This window comes from Gambusia affinis, linkage group LG17 (genome assembly GCF_019740435.1).
Source record: "Gambusia affinis linkage group LG17, SWU_Gaff_1.0, whole genome shotgun sequence".
In the NCBI taxonomy this organism is placed as follows: Eukaryota; Metazoa; Chordata; class Actinopteri; order Cyprinodontiformes; family Poeciliidae; genus Gambusia; species Gambusia affinis.
The window spans coordinates 8,244,344-8,265,168 of record NC_057884.1 but is presented as its reverse complement, the minus strand read 5'-3'; the positions used below and the strand labels follow the sequence as shown (position 1 = coordinate 8,265,168).

The 20,825-nt window shown below is 37.3% G+C and overlaps 1 protein-coding gene across 1 annotated transcript in view; it reads left to right on the top strand.

Moving 5' to 3' along the window:
- Window positions 1-10,982, top strand: part of ntng2b (netrin g2b) — a 97,485-nt gene extending 86,503 nt beyond the window's left edge. Inside the window, exon 8 of the mRNA XM_044143949.1 lies at window positions 89-10,982. Coding sequence (XP_043999884.1) covers window positions 89-309 — 221 coding nt within the window. The 3' untranslated portion in view covers window positions 310-10,982. The remainder of the gene's footprint in view (window positions 1-88) is intronic.
- The last annotated feature ends 9,843 nt before the right edge of the window (window positions 10,983-20,825 follow it).

Sequence of the window (20,825 nt, the reverse complement as noted above, 5' to 3'; positions counted from 1 at the left end):
TTTCCTTGTTCCCGATCAAACTGACCCTCCTTCCCTTCTTCTTTCTTTTTTCTTTACCCACCTCTCCTCTCCTCGCCTCTGCTCACAGCTAACGTTTGCGACGAGGAGATGCTGCTGTGCCAGAACGGAGGAACGTGCTACATGAACCAGAAGTGCGTCTGTTCTCCAGAGTTCAAAGGGGTCTTGTGCCAACAGTCCCGCTGTGAAGCGGGCAAGGACTGCAACGGCGCCGCATCGCCGCGCCTCTCCGCGGCCGCCCTGCTGCTCTGCACTCTAAGCTACCTGCTGGCCACGTTATCACACCACTGAGCCACGAAAAGACGCCCCCACTCCCCTGCCTCCTCCTACCTACCCACCCTTCAGACACTAGGAGTGCGTGGACATGGAAAGGGAACCAGAACATGAGGTGGAGGAGGGCATCTCTGGTCAGAGGCCCCCAAACCCCTTCCCGAACTCCCCCCCCAGCTCTCTTGCGACAGCACTCAAACATGCACACACTCTCACCAAAAACACTACCTAAGCCCTCGCAAAGCACACGTATATACACACACCTCACACGACTGTTACGACACTGAGTGTGTGTGCTCGGGTGTGGGGAATGGACGAGCAGAGAAACAAACGCCTCAGAGAAAAGCGATGCAGTCAAAGGGGAAGAAAATGATACCAACCACTGTTCCCTTTATTCCTCAGCTGGAGCAATGTGCATCAAACCAAAAAGCATAAAAAAGTAACACTTAAATCACCACTGTTTCACTTCAAAGGGAATGGCTGTTGTAACCACCGGGATCTATTTTTAATTTTTGTTTTTTATTTAATTTTTTTCCGTTTCCTTCTTCTTGGTTGAGCTAAAGAACTCTCATCTGTTAGACTGACTGACAGCTTATGTGTATGTGTGTGTGTATGCGCATGTGCTTGCGTGAGTGTTTCGTGTGTGTTTGAGTAAATCTGAGGGTGTGAATACACGTGGGTGTGTGTGTGTGTGTGTGGTCAGACGAGTCGACTTGAAAGACGGATCAGAATGAGCTTGTTTAATTCTGCTGCTGCGGCCTACATAGTATATTAACCAAGTTTCATTTCTCCTCAGATGATGAGACTTGATTTTACATTTATTCTATTTCTGCTGCATTTTTACTTTGAATTGTACCGTCAGTCATTTTATCTAGACGCGCCCACTAGAAGTCGCTGAGATTATACATATTATATAATATCCAGGGGGAAGGCATTATGAGTAAAAAAAAAAAACAAGAAGAAAGGGAAATTAGTCACTATTATGGTTACCGTAGGAATGAGTGATTGTTGCCACGCTTAACGAGATTTAATCTTCACACAGTATTCAGGAAGCAGAGTTTACCAACTTTCAACTAATCAGAGGTCTAAAGGAAAGAGAAACATGTAAAACCACGTATCAATTATATTACATTATTTGAATATTTTTTGTAGAAATTATTTTTGTTTGAAGTTACAATAAATTATAAAAAAAAATACATTTACAACTACATTTACAATGTGCATTTTATTACACTGATTGTAAAGCTTACAGTAAATATGACTGTTATTTGCCTTCTTGGTTGTATGTTATTTCATTCACTCATGAGTTTTGTGTTAACAACATGTCTGTCCTGTTCTTCAGGCAGATATTTACAGGATCCACACATGAAGTTTCTCATTTATACAAAAAAAAAAAAAATCAATGAGAAATCTGTCTCTTAATTCTCCAACAGTAACAAAAAAAAAAAAAAAACTAAGATACCCCAAAGAGACATATAACACAGTTCAGCTAGTGTTTGTACACACATCCACCCAGCATGATGCTGCTACTACCCATGGTGTTATGAAGTGATTACATCACCTTTTTTACATGCTGTTCCTCTTACATGGCATATGACAGACTTTAAATGTTACTTGTTATGAGAAAAAGTTTCTTGTTGCCACTCTTTCAAAAAAATTCAGATTTGAGGTTTGCAGGACCAATGGCAACCGGAGTACTTCCACATGAGCTGAAAATCTCTGTGCCTCCTCCAGAGTTACCAGGGGCCTTTAGCGGCTTCTTGAATTTTCGCCTTGCAGATTTCGATTTTTCTGCAGTTACTCCATGTACTAAATAGGCGATTCCAAATGCAATTTGTTGCACTGAATTTTATTCCGTGCATTAGAGTAAATGGGGCTGACTAGAAATGCTGGCCCCTTTTTCTGATGTGTTTATCTTTAAAAAGGGCAAAGTCTATGTTTTTCACTACTGTTTCACAGTTATGCACTGCTGTCTTTTGGTCTATTTCATAAAATCCTTATGAGATCCATTAAAGACAAAATAAAAAACTAGGCGCATTTAAACTTCCACAAGATGCTACATAGTGGAGGAAATTTCTGTAACATAAGTCATGGAGATGGTCATCTGTCATTAAATTCCTTATAAGGTTTTTGATACATACATCAGGTTACAAAGAGCATAGAAAGACATTTATATATATACAAATAATCCACATGCACTATTATAAAGGAAGTCCAAGGATCTGGTCGTACTTAAACCTACCATTAGGATGGTTCCCTAATCTGAAACTGTAGAGCAAGCACGACATTTCAAAAGAACTTGAGAAAATCCTACAAAGTTTCAGTCATCCTGCAGCAAACTTTGATCCAGGTTTTCAACCAATACAGCTTAGGGTGTGACCTCGACACCATGTCAGAATTTGTATTTCCACATGTTAAGCTAAATAACTTGGACCAACTGCTTTCCTGTTTGTCTGGTTCACTGATCAGAACCACTTTAAAATATTACAAGAAAGTCCTGCTGCTTGGATCAACAACTTTTGCACAAAACACCACATGGAAAAGATGCACAAGAACTGACATAAAACTAAACAATTTGTTTTATTTGTATTTTGAAAAATGTGAACTCTTAAGTTACAATTGGGTAACATAAATCATGAAGTAATGTTAGTTGGTTCCCCTTTTTGTAGTATTAAGGAACACATTGCACACATTATAATGGTGAATGCCTATGGTGGTACAATTAATCACTTGATTCCCTTTGTGTTCAGCCACTTGGACTATTTCTCCACTAAGAGGTCATCTTTACAGTTTTCACTTCTTTTTACAGATTATTGTTCTATGTTATGATAACAAAGGTAAACATCAATACGTTTATGGTTTATAAGTTTAGGAAATGTGCCGTGACATTAAGGAAATAAATATATTTCACTGCAAATGATTAAATATGAGACAGAAAAGCTGTTTGGATCACTTTCTCTCAAATGTTGCTCAAAAATAAGAACTAAACTGTAAAAACAAATTCTGACTTTATCGACTATGAAACTGACAGCTGTGTCACAGTTTGCACTACTTAATGAATATTCAGACCCACCTAATTAAAAATGAGGCTACATTTTGTTGCAACTTTAAAGATGAACCATAGCATTAAATATGAATGAGAGTAAACTGTAAACCACAGTTACCCCCTCCTTATTCCAGATCAGACTATCTGAGAATATCAAAAGAAAAGCATATTTCACTTGTGACTTCAGGTCAAAATAAACATAAACAGACTCTCATACATCCACTGATGTCTATTTAAGTGAAACGATGAGAAACGTGACCAAGGTACCAGCATATTAACATTAATCTGAGTCTATTAAAAGTAGTCGACACAAAGGGCTGCTGACGTTGAAGTCCTAGGAAGAGGTATTAGAGCACAGCGACCTAAGTTTGTCTTTGTCTTCCTGCAGCCGCCTGACTGTTACTCCAAGTTTGGGAAAATAATGTCTCTATTTGTCCATGTCATCTTTGTACCATTTCCCCAGCTGTGCCCAGGCCTTCTGCTTGGATTATTTGTAGATTTCACATGGGTCCACTAAGCCTCTACATCTGATTGCCCTAAAATGTCCTCCTTTTCTCCCCCAACCCTTCTACCTTCTTTTGTTTTCAAGATGCATTCACTGGTTACTTCCCTCATTTTGTGCCCAGGGGCCTCTGTCAGTCATATTTTGTGCAGTATACCATCTCTGCACATGACCTGATTTCTCTTCCAAGGGTGTGATTTTCTCTGGGTTTTTTTTTTTTTTTTTTTTGCCATAGCTGGTCTTCTGTTTCATCTTCACAAAAAAGACAATGGGAGAAAACTTGTCTTGACGTAACACCTCAGGAAAAAACGCCAAACAGAGCACCTTCTGTTTTTTGGGAAGGGTCGAGTTTTCTCAGTATGAAGTCCTGCCTCGTCTGATCGGCTACTGCTCCCCAGATCAATCATTTCATCCAGCTTGTGTCAGGAAATCACAGCAGGCAAACAGTAATTACTTATTCAATAGCAGGAGCGCATAGACACTTACAATAGTGTACAATGGAACAACAGCTAATGAGTCCTGTGTGGGAAGCAGGAGATTTAACATATGCTCCTGTGGTTTCATAACAAACTTCAGTCATCACCTTTCTATTACAAAACACTTTACTGAGAGCAGCATTGGTAACAAAACATGCAATTTATAAATTTTTTTATTCAGGTTTATGCAATATTGTTAGTACTGCAGTAGAAAATAGTAATTTGAAAAACTAAAAACAGGGTTCTTGTAGGTGTTTTATTTTTTCCTTGGTCTGTATGCTTAAGTATTAGCGTCTTTGCCCTTGGCTATGCCACCTGACATTCATTTTCATTTGAAATACTTATTGATATGCAGATACCTTCACCTGTCATTTCAGAGAATATTCAAGTGACATTTTCAATAACTTATGTAATCTTTGACATTTTTAGCAAGAGAAAGTTTGTTGTTTTTTTAATGTAATTAACTGGTAAGTTCGTTAGAATCAGCTTCAATGGTGGTGGAGGGTTGAATGAAAACAAAAAGTCATCTCTTGTATTATCCACCAATTGCAAGTTGCCGTGTGACACGTTTTAATATATAAGACAAAAAGGATTATTGTCGATTTGAGTGGTTAGCAAAAACACACACATCTGTTCAACATCAGTCAGGAGACACTTCCTTTCTGTCAGCATACAGTGCCTTGCAAAAGCCGCCATATCTTTGATGCGTTCAGCATTTTGTCACATTGCAACCACAACTTCAATGTATCCTATTGGCATTTTGATATAATTGAATTTAGCTTAGAACAGGACAAACAAGTCAGCTTCATATGGGAAAAGTTATGATCAATTTAATCCAATTAAACAAAGATTCAGCCATTACATGCATTCTTATTCAATCCTAGTAATAAAACAGTCCTGTCAACTTCAGTTTTTCATTCCAGTAGGTAAAATGTTTTCTATCTAAGGAATCCAACCAATTGCATTGAGTGACTTTACACCTATTCATCACGAATAAGGACATAAGAAGCTACAGAAGTAGCTCAGGGTAACCTAAGCCATCATACGTTTTTACCAAAAAGGAAAGTTCTACTCTTCTTTTAATGTGATAATACAAATTAAAGTTGTGCAGAATGAACTCCACAAAATGTTTTCATGAAAATCTGAAAGCTCCTGCAAAGTAGAAGCACTTATAGTCTACAAGTGTAGAGTATATCTCTATCTAAAACCTTTCAATAAAATCTTCTTTGTAAAACAAGATAGCATGTGAACATAACTTTTCACGCTATGCCAAAGATTCTCAATTGAGTTTAAGTCTGACTGGGTCATCCCAACACATAAATGTATAATACTGATAGCTTAGGATATATACTTCTTAAAATGTACCCAGCACTTTAAATTTCTCCAGAACTTTCTCTCTGACCTGTCTTCTATGCTCCTTCGTCTTCAAAACGCTAATTGTTCATTTTCTCTTTCAACACATCCTTACAGAAGAGCTTGTGGTTAAATTAAACATAGGTTGACTTTATTTACCAAATAAGTGGCTAACAAGGCAATTGGTTGCACTGGAGGTATCAGAGTAAAACAACTAAATACCGATGCACTCTACTATTTTTAGAATTATTAATTAAAAGAAAAAGCATAAGAAATCTTATTTAATTTTTCTTCCACTTCACAGTTATACAGTTATACTACTTTAATAGACCATCTATTACATAAAACCCTCAAAATACAATGGCGCCTGTGGTTGTAAAGTGGCAAAATATAATAATAATAAAAGCCAGGTTGTTATAAAGGCTCGTGGATGGCTGCCACATGCGTCTTTTCTTTTATATTTCCCAAAGGAAAGAGAATGAGAAGTGTGGCAGAGCACTTTGGGCTAACCACATGCAGCATCGCCTTACAAATTTTTTCACATTACTTCCACCCAGCAGCAGCAAACAACTGCAGCTCTGTAGAGTCAGCCTGCCTTCTCATTATCAGTGTCAGTTTCTGTTGGTATCACAGCTAGTTAGCTCACTTCTGTCATTAATGGTTATTTTAAAAACAAAAAGAAAAACATTTAATTTAAAACATTTACCGGCGCCTCATCTTCTGGTTCTTTTTTTTTTTTTTTTTCATTTGCAACCTTTACCTTGATGTAGGATGTTAGAAACTTATGTGAATTTATTTGTAAAGTTGGCTTCTGCTGACATCTGGCATCATCTTGAACAAATCCACCCAAAGATCTGAAGGGAAAACGGTGCTTCCTGTACATCCTATTTCCTACCCAGTTAAAGAAAAAAAATATTCAGCTTTCTGTTTCTTGTCACATCTCTGGTGGCCTTTTGGCCCACTGTGCGAATGGCCCATCTGGCATTAAACTGAATTTCCAGATCGCCAATCCGAGTCTGGTAGCGAAGCATGTGAACTTGTGAAAATCGCTGCTTAAGAGTGTGAGAACATGCATAAATCATTTGCCGATCTCTAGGGCGCTACCTATGCGCATGCAACAGTTGGTGTTAAATGTTTGACACTGATTGGTGTGCGCTACACGTATTTTCACAACATGGCGGGTCTTTTCCGAAGCCAAAGTAAAAATGTCCATGAAGGCACCAAAAAGTAGAAGACAAAGTATAATTTCCAGCCATCTCACAATGATCCCAGTAAAACAGACAAAGATTTGTTGGTTTTATGGGGCAAAGCATGAAAAACCTAAGGGAGACACTGTGTATTCTCAGAAAACTGGAACAAATAGAGGGGAAATTTGTCATGCAGCAAAAAAATATATATCTTGTAACATTAGTTCTGCAATTATTGGGTCAAACAAAAGAAGAACCACAACAAAAAGGGCTGTCACTGAAATATTAATTCAAACCTGGGCATGCTTTGAACTGAAACGCTTTTCCCCGACTTTAAAACTTAGAGCTGTTCAGACAAAATAAGTTGTATAAAGTTGCATCAGGCTGTTTGATGTATTTTACCTTGTGATCTGGAACAGAGCGATCTAATGTCAGCTTGTCTCAATGCCTGCCCTCTTGACATCTTCTACTGTTGGCCGCAAATAAAATTAAAAATAAAAAAATCAAGGAGATAAACAGCACAGCATCTAGGGAATATTGTCTATTGATATTGTAGTTTGGGTCATTAGGCGGAAGACAAGAAGGTTATGAACACAAGTTGGCTTCAGCAGCTGCAAGATGTTGGTGTTACTGTTGTACACTTATTGCAGTAATATTATTTTTTGTTCACACATCTAATATCTACTTCACTTCACAGGCTCATGTCAGACAGAATTCCTAAAAGCACACTTAAGAAACTGCCTTCCTTCACTTTATTTTACTAAAAACATTACTTTAGTTAAAGGAAATAACTAACATAAATTTCATTAGGCTTAAATTACTTTTACAAAAAGTTTGAACATGCTTTTTCCACCTGCATAGTAAAGGAAATCATCATTTGAAAACTGCTTCTTGTATTTTCTAGTTTTATGACATTGAGATTTGTTTGATGCTCTGGTCATCTAGACAAAAAAAAAAAAAAACCACAAACTAAAAACATCGGAAAGGGAGCAAAATGCTTTCTCACAGCACTCCTTATTGATTTAATTTAATTTTCAAGTTGCATTTATATTACGTCTAACAAAACCTGTTTGCACTGAGCCATTCCATGGAGATTTTCAGATCAATAAGTGGGCCAGTAATAAGTACAAGTGGCTTTATACTTGAATTTATTGCATAATATGCTACATTTTTGTCACCTACAATGAACAATGGGCAATGTTCCACTACTAAATAGTCAAACTTTGTAGAATCTGGGCTAAAGATGAGATATAATCTTCTATACATATATTTATTCAGTAACCTCTTTTGAATAAAGAAACCACTCGATCATTCAGCATATGTCACGCCCCGCTCCTCTTTGTTGTCACATTCTGCTTGAGCATTAAGAGTGACAAGCCTTGAGTTGGCATACTTTCTGCACAGTTTGTTGAATACGCAGGTGAAAATGCCTACAATGGAGCTGAGTTTGGCTGTGCCCCATTTCCTTTTCCTTGTGCCTCGCTGTGCCTTAAACACACCCTTCTAAAGCACCTGCACGCCATATTTCAAATACGCTGGCATGTGTCTGAAAAACGGCTGCCGCTGTGCAGTATGTAACCCTCAAAATGTCTGCGCTCGAGGCACAAAAAGAAAAAAAAAAATTTGAACTTGCGACAATTCACATAGGTTGTCGGGTGTAGTGCAGCAGAGGGGGTGTGTGATCAGGGGAGCTGGGGCGGCTGCCCTCTCTGTGATACTCCTGCACACATAACGGCACTGTTTAGATTCAAGACTCCACATAAAACTGGGTACGTAAAACTGATTTTAATGGCAACTTTCTGAGTGCAGCTCTGTCTTACTCTGAGTTTGAATCTTCCCGTTTTCCAACCACTTTGTGCGCCTCACAGTTGGAGCCCTGAAGGATTTGGTTTGCTCTCTTGCTTTTGTTTTGAAATATTCTACAGTGCTTTTAGGCATGTCAGGGTGCTTTCAGGTGGTAAACTCAGTTTGTTTTGAAGTAATGCCTCTGCCATCTGATCTGTCTAAATATTTCAGATAGGAAGAGAAAGCAAGAAGACAATATACCTTTAGTCATACTTAACAATATGTTTATTTTACCATTTCACCGGCTCATGCTATTAGCACCATGACACAGGCATGGACTCCTGTTTTATTCAGTTCGTCTGTTATTGTGTATCTAAAGAAGAAAGAAAAGGAAAGGAATTCAGTGCTGTCATAAAATCCGGCATTGCATGAAAAGTTAGGCATAAATATTTTTGCATTATGTCACTGATGCATCTGGTGTGTCTGTTAGCCAATGACATGCCAAAATCACAGGTGCGAGGTGATTCCATCTGCAGACTGGACAATTATATTCATAGGAAAAAAGACTGTCACTTCTAACAGTCAGTCAGTGCACCTCCAGATGGCTTTCACAAATAGAGCATTCCCACTTTCAGAATAACATTATGAAAATCTGATCAAGAGGGCAGGTCAGAGTGAACCTAAACAACCGAATACATTCAGAACTCGCCTAGAAGTGAATAGAAAACGAGTGTATAGTTTAATTTTAGCAGAAATGCAGCTGCTCTATGAAGAGCTCAGAGGTAAAGTAAATTATTCAAACTTTCAACATTTAACAAAGTATTACGCAGTCGATAATCTGGAGGAGAAAAAAACAACTGCAAACCTATATTAATCAGAGAAGCAGTCAAGAGGCCCTTCTTAATTGCGCCACAAATCTGACCTTTATAGAAGAGTGGCAAGAAGAAAAATCATGTTGAGAGAAAGCCTGTGCAGTTTGCCATAAGCCATGTAGTGGTCACAGAAAATGTGGAACAAGATGCTGGACACTGCTGAAATTAAGAAATCCTGAACTAGATACAAACCTTGGAAACTTTGAAGATTACAGGTGCTCTTTGCCCAATCTGATTAAGCTTGAACTGTTTTGCAAAGAAGAATGGACAAAGAATGGACAAAGAGACATGTTTTAACTGTTGGAAAATGTGGTTCTACAAGCTGTGGAGTCATTTATTTGTTAAAAATAAAGAAAGATAGAAAAAAAAGAAAAAAATTTGAGCACTGCTTTTGCAAGGCCCAGCTAACACCTTCTGATGAATTGACACATGAGCAGGTAGAGCCAGCAGTAGGTGTTCTGCATGAGATACGCTGCAGATCATTTTAAATATCCTCTCTTCTAAGAAACCGGCAGCACAATATGGGGTAGTCTTCCTTCTGAGAAAAACATCAAATGATCCACAAAGCCTGTCAAAAGGGCATAAAAATAAATTAACCCACTTATTTGTGGCAGGATTGCATCTTTTGTCATGCACAACATTTAGTAGCCCTCCCACCTGCTCTGCAACCCCAGAAAAGATGGAGAAAAAAAACATGTCCTAGTAAAAAAAGAATCATGTGATTTTGTTTTATTTATTTTGCTTTGAATATTTCAGAAAGCCCCTTCAAGTTGCTCAGTTTTTGTTTTTTTTTATGTCTCGCACACTCTGTTAAGCAGCCCATTTCCATCTCTTTTGCAGTCTCCACTCTCGTATGCAGCAGTCAGCTCGCGGTTTCTTCGTGGATGGCGGAACACTGTCAGCTTCTGTCATACGTTTAAACGTCCAAATGAAAGCTGCAGTTGTGTATTGGCTGGATGCTGATGCAACAGTGGTTCTCAGCATGCCACCGTGCAGGAAGACCTCTGCTTTGCATTCGAATCTGACTTTGAAATGTTGTTAACCATTGTTCGTTCTGACAAGGACACACGTTTCTGGAACCAATCAGAAGGCGATCCGTCCGAGTTCTTGAAACGGTTCATCCCAAATGAATAAGAACCGAAAGTGTAGTCAAAGCGCCACCTCGTTATTGCTTCTCGGTTTGGATTTGACACACAGTTTGAAAATATAATGTCATAAGGACATAATGAAAGGCACACAAATATTACACAGCTCCATATCTCAATGTTTGGGTTGAAGAAGTCTTAAAACTTTCAGGACAAGGACCTGTTTATTGCTGCCAAAGAAATGCAAGGCCTGCAGGTACATCTGCTCTCAGGCTCATTTAGTAGTAATGTCTAGCTTCAACAAGATTTTGCCAAAGGCACTTCAACGCAGAAATGAGACTTAAAAAGGAGTCAATAAAGACGGTTTAGAAAGAGCAAAAAAAAAAAAGGAACATGCGCAATGATTTCCAGGCAGATAGAGCAGTGGGACTCTGCAGGGAACTAACACCAGAATGTGTAAGATTCAGTTACATTTTGTCCATTTATCTCGCACCAATACAGTTAGTCAAATACACTCTAATAAGATCTTTCTGCAGAGAGTAGAGAGTACAGTTCAGTCCTATTTATTTAGTACAAAACAACCGCATTTAGTTGGTCATATAATGTCAAATGGGGGTAATTTTTATTCAAGGAGCACTTTGTTGTGTAGCCAGAACACAAAGCACTCAAAAAGCAATCAATCAAATGTATGCCAAAAAATGCTAAGCTAAGTAGATAGAAGATATATTTTTAATTTAGTGATTTATTTGACAGGGATAGATCCAAGAAACATAGATCAAAACAATCTGAATTTGCAACGCATGCCCCTAGAATGATCTAGATTAAATGAAAAGTTAAAATTAATAGTAATTATGATCAAATTATCGACTAGAGATATAAAACAACATATTCAAAACTACTGAATCAACATAATTACTATTTGTAAAAACCAAGTATAGTCCTGGTTCATTTTTAGCCAATTCTTAAGCCAAAATCAACATTTGTATTGTTCAGACATGTACACTTTGATTTCACTTAAAATATTTAACTGAAGAAACACATTTCACATTGTAAATGTAATAAGGAAACCGAAAAAAAAAAAAAGACATACTCTGATGTGAAAAAATTAGGACAATGTACGGCATTTTTGTTCTAACACTTAGACATTTTGATACCAATTTCACCAGGAAAATTTTATTACATGGACACCAAACAAAGCCTGGAAAAGAACTTCAAACCAACTGTGAAGCACGGAGGTGGAGGTGGCATGGTTCAGGAATGCTTTGCTATAGCACAACCTGGCCAGCTCGCCATCATAGAATCCCTATGAATTATTCTGTGTATGAGAAAATGTCAGGTCATGTGCATATAATTTAAACTGAAGGAGAATTGGGCCTTGCAACATGACAATTACCCAAAACATACTAGTATGTGGCCATGGAGGAAAGCCTTGTCCTTGTGAAAGCCTGGGTCTTGATCTCATTAAAATGCTGCGGGGCGACTTGAAGCCGGGTTTACATGCAAAGAAACCCCTGAAACTTTTCTCAGATTGAGGTCAGAGACAGCAAGATGGATCTAATTTAAATTAATTTGATTTAAGGCAACATGTTCTATCAAGTTACTGAATCCCATCTAATAAGTGAAGATGTCCAACAATAAGGAAACCAATTCATTTTACCAGTAAGAGACTTTAAGCTATACCAGCCTCAGTTGCAAAAAAGCTATTCCAGAAGGCCTGAGCTGGTGGTACTTTCCATGGAAAGGTAAAAAAACAGAGAGAATCCATAGTTAATGCTAGCCATGGTTTCATCAATGGTCTCATTCAGGGGAAAAAAAGATGAAGACTGAAGCTCTGAGCCAGAATAATAAAGAACAAGGGATCGCCTATAAAAATGCATGGATATCATATCAGAACATTACAGTGTCACACAGCTCTAACTATATTTTTATTTTCCTTTTACAATAAATGTAAAAATAAGCAGAAATTCAAGAAAATTTGTGTCGAACTTTGTTCTTCTGTTTTTTACTATCCACTCAGTTTTTCTTATATTTTTATTTTTAGCCTTGTGGTTTCCTGCCTGTAACAACAGCTGTGAGGTTTCTTCCACAATTTCTACAACTGCCAACTTCGGAAAAAAAATAAATAAATAAATACAAAAACAAAAAACAGAATACCCAGCTAGGTAAAGAGCCTGCCAGATACCCAAAGAGCGCATCAGTGATTTCAGTGGAGGACCTGGCGGAAGTGTTTGGTAAGTGTGTCTGAAGCGGAAGCCGAGGATAACAGTGTTTCTTGTGTACCGTGTGTGTCCTGCCAGCAGGCAGCCTCTGGGTCGCCTAAGTGTACCATCTGTGGCCAGGTCTGCCATGCTATCACACCTTGTACCACTGCCACGGATGAGGAGGACGTGTTTGAGCGAATGACTTCATGCTTTCCCTGCCAGAGCGCAGTATAGTCAGAGGAGCCAAGAGGAAGTGGCGTCATTTGTTTTTCTGCTCGTTGAAAGAGAAACGAGAAACAAACAGCTAAACTGATGGTTTCAGTTGAATTTTTTAAAATTTCTTTGAGGCATTATTTGCAGAAAATTTGTCATCTTCTGCCCCCTCCGCCCTGCGGGTCACATGTTAAAAATATAAATTCATTTCTTGACATTAGTATTTGTGGAGCTCGGACCACACAAATGATCTAAAAAGTCCTGCCAGGTTTCCTGCAACTCTGCCAAAAATGCAAAATTAAATCAGTATTAGATGGATGTATTTTCAACTGGAAAAAGAACGCAGCTGTAATCTTTCTCACATACATCTTGTTGCATTTACACAAAATAGAAATAGAGACCGACTGCTTCTGCGTCAAAAGTCCCACCCTGCTGTGACAGAACCCCCAAAGTAAGAACACTGATGCATCTCAATGTGGATTTAAAATATTTTTAGAGTTTTACAGAGCACCATTCATATTCGCATAATTCAAACGATGGATGTCCTGATCAGAATTTATTCGTAGCTGATACCGGTTCAGGTTATTCCCAGTCCGATGCCCAGCCTGATGCTGCATCCAAATCAACCTACTCACAGTGTCATGACAAAGTATATGTCCTTTAGATTTAGTTTTTTGGGGTTTTTTTGGTTCCTCATTTTTAAAAATTTCAGGTCATCAAACTAATTTTAACATCAGACAAAAGCAACCAGAGTAAAAAGAAAAAGTTACCAATGATTTATAATTTTTGAAGAGAGTGGCTGGGTGGTAGCACAGTTGGTGTTTGTTTTGAGCATGAAGTCACTGTAGCTCAATTGGTCGCATGGTTCAAAACATGGGGGGAAAAGAAGCAGCTTATAGTCCGAAAAATACGGTATAAAATATCAGTGCAGTTCAAGTTAATTATTTGCAGGAAAAAAAGTCAAGCTAACCTATCCCTTTGCTTTTGACGTTTTAAGCGTTTCAGCTACTTTCTACAATGATCAGAGCAAATCACGCTACAGAGACATATTGCTGCAGCAGTTTACTTACTATTAATGTCAAAAGAGACAACATCTCACTCAACACGTCGAGAATTTTGTAAGTGCAATCTAGTACAAGTCATGATTTTTTTTTTTTTTTTATTGGTTGCACAAAATACACCCTCATGAATTGCATCCAATATAAAGTCTAATTTGTACAGAAATTCAGGTCAAGCTCAGACTTGAGGAACCTCATCAACAGAAGTGCTAAAAAACACATCTGTTGATGGCTATAGTTGATGATAAAAAAGCTGTAATTGTGATATTTTATAGATTTCTCTATTATGGTCAAAAAAACAGAAAATAAAAATTGAAATGTTGACTAATAACATTTAGTCAGATTTTGTCTGACTAATGACACATTTTCAAAGCTCAGTGACTATTAGAAAGGGATGGTAAGGTCATTTTATTTATCTAGCCCATTTTCAGCAACAAGGCAACTCAAAATGAGTACATGAGTTGGAAGGAAATATAACAAAACAACAATCCAAAGGAAAGAGCAAAAGAAGCAAAAAGAAAGCAAAAACGTATTTCCTCATTTCTAAGAATAAGTAGTCTGTGACTTATAAATTAGTAGGAGTTTCTCTGGATCCTTGTTTTGATAATGTTGATCTAAGGTAATGAGTAGTTTCTCTAGATAAGATGTAGAAGTTTCTCTGGATCCTTAGTTTGTTCTAGAAAAAGATAAAAGTATTTTATACTACATACTGGGTCCCCATGTTTAGTAAGAATTTGATTTTATAAACTAGTAGGGGTTTCTCTGGATTTATGACTTGATAAAACCAGATGTTGGTTTTCCATGTTTGGAAAGATTAAAAAGGCATAAAACTACGTGTTGGTTCTCCACGTTTCATTCTATAAAGTAGGTGGTCCTAAATGCTGATCTACGGTAATGAGTAGGTTCTCTACACGTGAAAGGAATCAAAATGAAATAAGGAAAAGTCGCAGCAGAGAAGGTTTTTGGTCAGACCCAACATGCAAGTCGCTGTCAGCTGTAGAAATCAGAAAAGCATGTGGACTGAGCTCTGCGCTGCTCTCACAGGGATCAATGCTATCCATCACTGCACACTTTGCAACATGTTCCATCAACTAAACACAAACCCTGACAAGAAGCGCCGCAGAAAAACGTCACTGTTTAAGCCGGTTACTTGTTCTCTGGAACCGCACGTAATGACAGGAAAAATGTGCTGCAAGCCGCTCAAAACACATACTGTGCGAGTATGGTGAACAAGAGATTTTTAACCGTTTCCTTTAGTCACATCTGGAAAAATGTGGATTTCTGCATTTGCCCAAGACAACAGCCTTTCCTCAGAACTCGACATTCTTGTTGTCAAGGTGACAGAGGTCCAAGAACCTTTTTAGCTGGACTACAGGATCTCTTGGCCCTAACAGGATTTTTTTATTTTTTATTTTCTGGAAAGACTACAGTCGGTGAAGCACTCCACAGATCTCTAATGTGTGGGAGAGTGGCCAGATGGCAGAAGACGGCAGCTTTGAGCTTGCAGAAAGACACCGAGAGGCTCTAAGTGCACGATGCAAAAGACTGTCGTCTGACGGGATGAATGCTGAGAAGTTGCAAGACATTTTTAGACCATTTTCTGGAAATCATTATAAAGTGAAGGATTATCATTGACTCACTGAAATTATGATGGCAGATTGATGTTCAAAGATTTGCAAAATGTGTATACATATAAAAATAATTAAAAGATTAACACTAAAATATCCAGATATTTGTTTTTAAAAGCAACTCCACAAAAGTGACACTTAGTGCAATGGGATAAGGTTGAAAAATGGACTGTTAAACAAAAATGAAAAGGTCTTTAATAGCCAGAAGAGTGGAAAAGATAAATTAAATAGAATTAAATGGACACATATATGTTTATTTGTAATTCTTTATAGTTTTATTACAGATGTACAACAACTATTGAAAATCTGGACCATGTAGAGACAGACGTTTTTCCTAAGTCCAACTGCAGACAGCATATCCTGGACTTCTAGGCTTCTTTCTTCTTTGCATTAAATAAGGTTGCCTTTATCCGATGTTAAAGCTGTTTTCCAACATTAGAGTTAGAAAACAATTTAAAACAGAATTTAAATCTGTGCAGAGGAAAGTACTTTTTCACAGTACTGTAATATTTTGGCTTTTTTTTTTCTTTTCAGTGACTGTGCATTGACTGTGTCAAAAAATAACTCTCAGATTACTGGTTCAGAAATCATCCAAGCATTATAAACAAACAAAAAAATGTATATGACTTCATTTAGACGCTCAAAGTCTTTTGCTAGAGAGCAAAACAAACTATGGAATATGGCACCTGAGGGTGAAGCATCGCCATCCCTGTTTAGGCTCAACAGATGAATGAACAGGTGACAAAATATGAAAACATTCAGGGGGCTTATGAGCATTTCATTCAGACTGGGAGGATTAGAACGACAAGACAGGCCAGAGAACATCTAGAGATCCGAGCTGTAATCCAGAGCCTGATGTCCTCCTAATTCTAGGTGTCCGAATCAAAAACTGCACATGCAACGAGAAGTTCACTTCAGCTTGAGCTTCCTGCAGAGTTTTATTTAATCTGTTTCCAAACCAGGGGAAAGACTCCTTGAAGATCACATAAAACAGAAGTACACATTTTGACAAACAGAGCCGCGTAGAGATTTATTTTTCTTCTTTCTTTTACAAAGAAATAGACACTAGACTGTGGGGTGTGCACTAGACTGACATGACACTGTCATAAACATGACATAACACCTGTCATGAACATGAAGGGGTCCTTATGAATGTTTATGACTGTTGTCATGAAAGTGTCATTCACTAAATAATGACACATTTAATGCAAAGTTGGTTTAAAAGTTGCATTAAAAGTCCATTAAAAGTGCCAACTTTGTATTAGAGTGCAGAAATTTACCAAATCATAATTGTGTCATATCAGTCTTCAAATAAAGTGTTACCAAGAAAGGTTAGCATCAGACAAACTTTTCAAATGATGATTTCCATTTTCAAGAGGAGAAGTTATTCAAACTAAATGGTAAATGTTTGAAAATGTTGCTTCCTAAGTGTAATTTGTTTTGTCGGGGAAGAAGTGGTTGAGCCAGATGTGGCATTTGCTCTGGATATTTGTCCTTTTACGTAACTCAAACACACTGTATCTAAAAGATGACTGGGCATTCTCATTTACTCATTTCTAGTAAAAAGCAAAATTTACGGTTCCATTAATTGGAGCATTTCACCCCAGCTCTGAAAAACTATAACAGCCCCCAGTCATCATACTGCCACCACCATGTTTGATTAGTACTATCATGCTTTCATCTAGTTTTACACCAGATGGAAGGGAAGGCACATTAAATCCACTTTACTTTGATGGGGTGGGGGGGTTTGTTAGCATACTTTCTGTAATCTTAAAATTTCTATTGATGTGATTTCTTCATCACGGCTTTTTATAAAAGAAATCATCATTCGAAAACAGTTTTTGTATTAACTCAGGATTTCTACCTCTTGGCATTAGCATTTGTTTAATGATCACAATCCTTAAAGTGTGACAGAAAAGCAAAAGCGGATGAAATATGTGGTGTATAAAAAAATTCTACTTCAAACGTTAATAGAAATGCTTGCATCAAAATATGCCCTCAGTTTTCTTTTAGTCTTTTTCGGTACGAATCAAACAGAGAGCACAACGGATTCATCAGTATTGCAGTCCTCTCAGCCATAAACTTTCCTCCCTAATGTGCACACATTTGTATGTGTAGGTGTTCAGACATCTTTAATCCTCAAACAGGAATTATGCCTCCATTTATATTTATGGACGGATTTAGAGTCTCTGCAGTGTTATTGTAATAAATCTGCGAACGTAATCTTTGACCCGAAAGAAAATTGATAAGGTGGAAATGGAAAACAGGGTGTTATGTTTTCTTTTTGATCTGAGTAATATAAATTACAGAAGGAGAAGCAATAGGAAAAACACAGCGACATCATCACCACAGACAAACTTCTTTTTTTTTTCTTTCCTTTTTTTTTTTTTACACATATCAGTGGGATTTAAACAATCAGAATTTACATCTGCTTGGTTCAGGTGCAACAAAATGACATAATAAATCTTAGAGTGGCTTTTAAAGTGTTGGAGGACCTTAATTTAACAAATGATTCTATCATTCAGGTGCTTCAAAGTTTGGTGTTTACTCAGCTGTATTTGCCTTTCTTTTCAAATGCTGTTTGGGCAGGCTTAGATAAGTGGGTTTTAACTTTTGCTTCTATTCACTGTTTGTGTTAGATTAAGGCAGGAAAACCACTTGCTCAACTTTTCAGAGTTGGTGCAGCCAGATTTTTCCAAAAACAAACTACCAGAGAGTTTGTTCTTCCTCTCATACCACCAGTATGAAGGGAGGAAGCCTGTTCATGTCCATGACACCCACATTTGCTTTCAGCAAACATGTTTAGTCCCATACTCTGACAAAATACGGACTTGTGTGTGTTTTATATTTTGTGTCGTAAACAACACAAACATTGTTATATTTTACTAGAATTTTTTTGAGGTAGTTTGAGGCAAGGTAGTGCATAACTGTGGAAGAAGAGTGACACATTCAACGTTTCAACAAGGCAAATTTGGAAAAAAAATGTGGCATACGTTTGTATTCAGCCACACCAAGTCACTAAGTTACCCTTTATGTAATGATGTCAAAGTTTGCAAATATGAAAAAAAAATAGAAACCAGAGAATGAGGTGCTGAAAAGGTTACAATGTTTCCATTTTTATTCTCTACTGTTTCGCACGTCATGAGTTAGAAATAGGTTTGGCAACTGCAATGATCTTAAGAATTGCAAAATTGATCAAAATCCTTCTGGGAGGCAAATTTCCAGCTACCGTCGAACTAAATTTCCAGCTTTACTAAGTTTAGAAGCCCAGTGGCTCCTATACTTAAGAGGCAGAAATGCAAATCTGGATGAAAAATCAGAACAATATTGTCCTCTCAGTAGTTGCAGGGATTTTCAGGTGTTCAAAAGCGGATGTTGCTGTTTGCATTTAAAATATAAATAGTCCCGAGTCAGACAGAACAGTATGAGAGCACTGTTTTTCTATTCTACTACAATATTAAAATTGGCCCAACATGTGCTGCGTAAAAATAGAAAGAAAAGAAAAAAACATACTCACCAGCTGGTCCAGGTTCAGGACCCGACACTATCTTTTTCTCACAGTTTGTTTTTTTTTTTGTTTGTTTGTTTCCTTCTGCATCTAAATAAAGACTAAGTCATTTTTGAAGGTGAAAGAACTGAAACAAACAGCCTCAGCAATCAAAGCTTTTAGATCCAACATTGATTTTTTTTCTTCTTGATGTGGAAAACAGCTTTAACAGCATTTATCCCCAGAACAGAAGTCAATTCACAAGACAGGACATAAACTTGGCAAATAATAGCAAATCTAAAGCACTACAGAAGTAAGTTATATTGTTAATGTGCATCTACGATTGTGTTAGTTTTGTAATCATTTTATGCATTCGCTGTCTCTCCTTTATACATGTTTTTTTTTATTATTATTTATTTATGAATGCCCACCTCTGGAGTAGATTGTGGGCTGTTTAGTTAACATTGAGAACATGTTTAGTTACCTTATTGGGTTTTGGTTAGTAAAAAAATATTTAATCAAAAGAATTCTGAGCCAGGTAGTGTAGAAAAAAAAATGCAGTGCATACACTATTTCCTTAAAAGTATAATCAAATTAAAAGAACTTTACCCAACCAGTTTATTGGGATAACAGCTTATCTTGTTCTGATTGTCTCAATATGTGTCATTTATTTTGTCAATTTTCCAGGTGAAATTGTGCATATGTTTTACGCACTGGCAATTATTTAGGCTCCCGTGTAGGCATCTAGACTAAATCAGCCATAGAGACAGAAAATCAGACGTCCCTGCTGAGGTGCAAAGCACAAATGGATTATGACAAATCTCTTGAGTCTTGATAACTGACAGGTTTACAGCTGACATTACACACATTTTACCATGCATGTAATGTAATCCCAAGCACTAATTATGCCATTAAATCAGAATCTGACATTTATCAAAAAAACAATTTGCACTACATAAAGGCAGCCTCTTTCACCTTTTTTCTTTACTAAAAATGAAGCTCAATCAATAAGTTATATCACTTATTCGCTCTCTTGGGGTGTTTTTTTATTTTTTTTATTTTTTTACAGTTCTTTGGTAGGAAAGTAAACACATTTTCATACTATCTGATAAATGTAAAAGTGTTTCTGCAAAACACATCCAAAGATGGGCCTTAGATTAACTCAAAGGATGTGAATTAACCAGAGGCTTACGTGATTACACCATCTTAATAATGTTAGTCTATGTTAACTTCTGAATTCAAAGAAAGGGCAAAAATATATATATTTCTGTCATCTGTCATGTATGAAATACTCTACAATTCTAGCCTATGAACAATAGCTAATGCAAAGCTGACAGGTAGAAAAGTTAAAATGTTAATCTCAAATATTTGCTTTCTAAAGATCAGCAAAGATCTCACGGTGTTTAGAGTATCAAGCAGGATTGGTGTGGATGAAAGCGTCTAGAAAGATCTAGAAAAAAGCAGAAAAGACTCAAAACTCCACGTGGAAAAACTGCATATGGTCAGTGATGCTGCTTACCTTTCATTAATACAAGTAAATGAAAATTGCAGTACTCAGAGTGCCATTGTAGTAAAAAATAAAATGACCCCACTCTGAAACACCCAATTTCATGATTGGTAAGGAATGTAGGCTTCAGTGTCCTT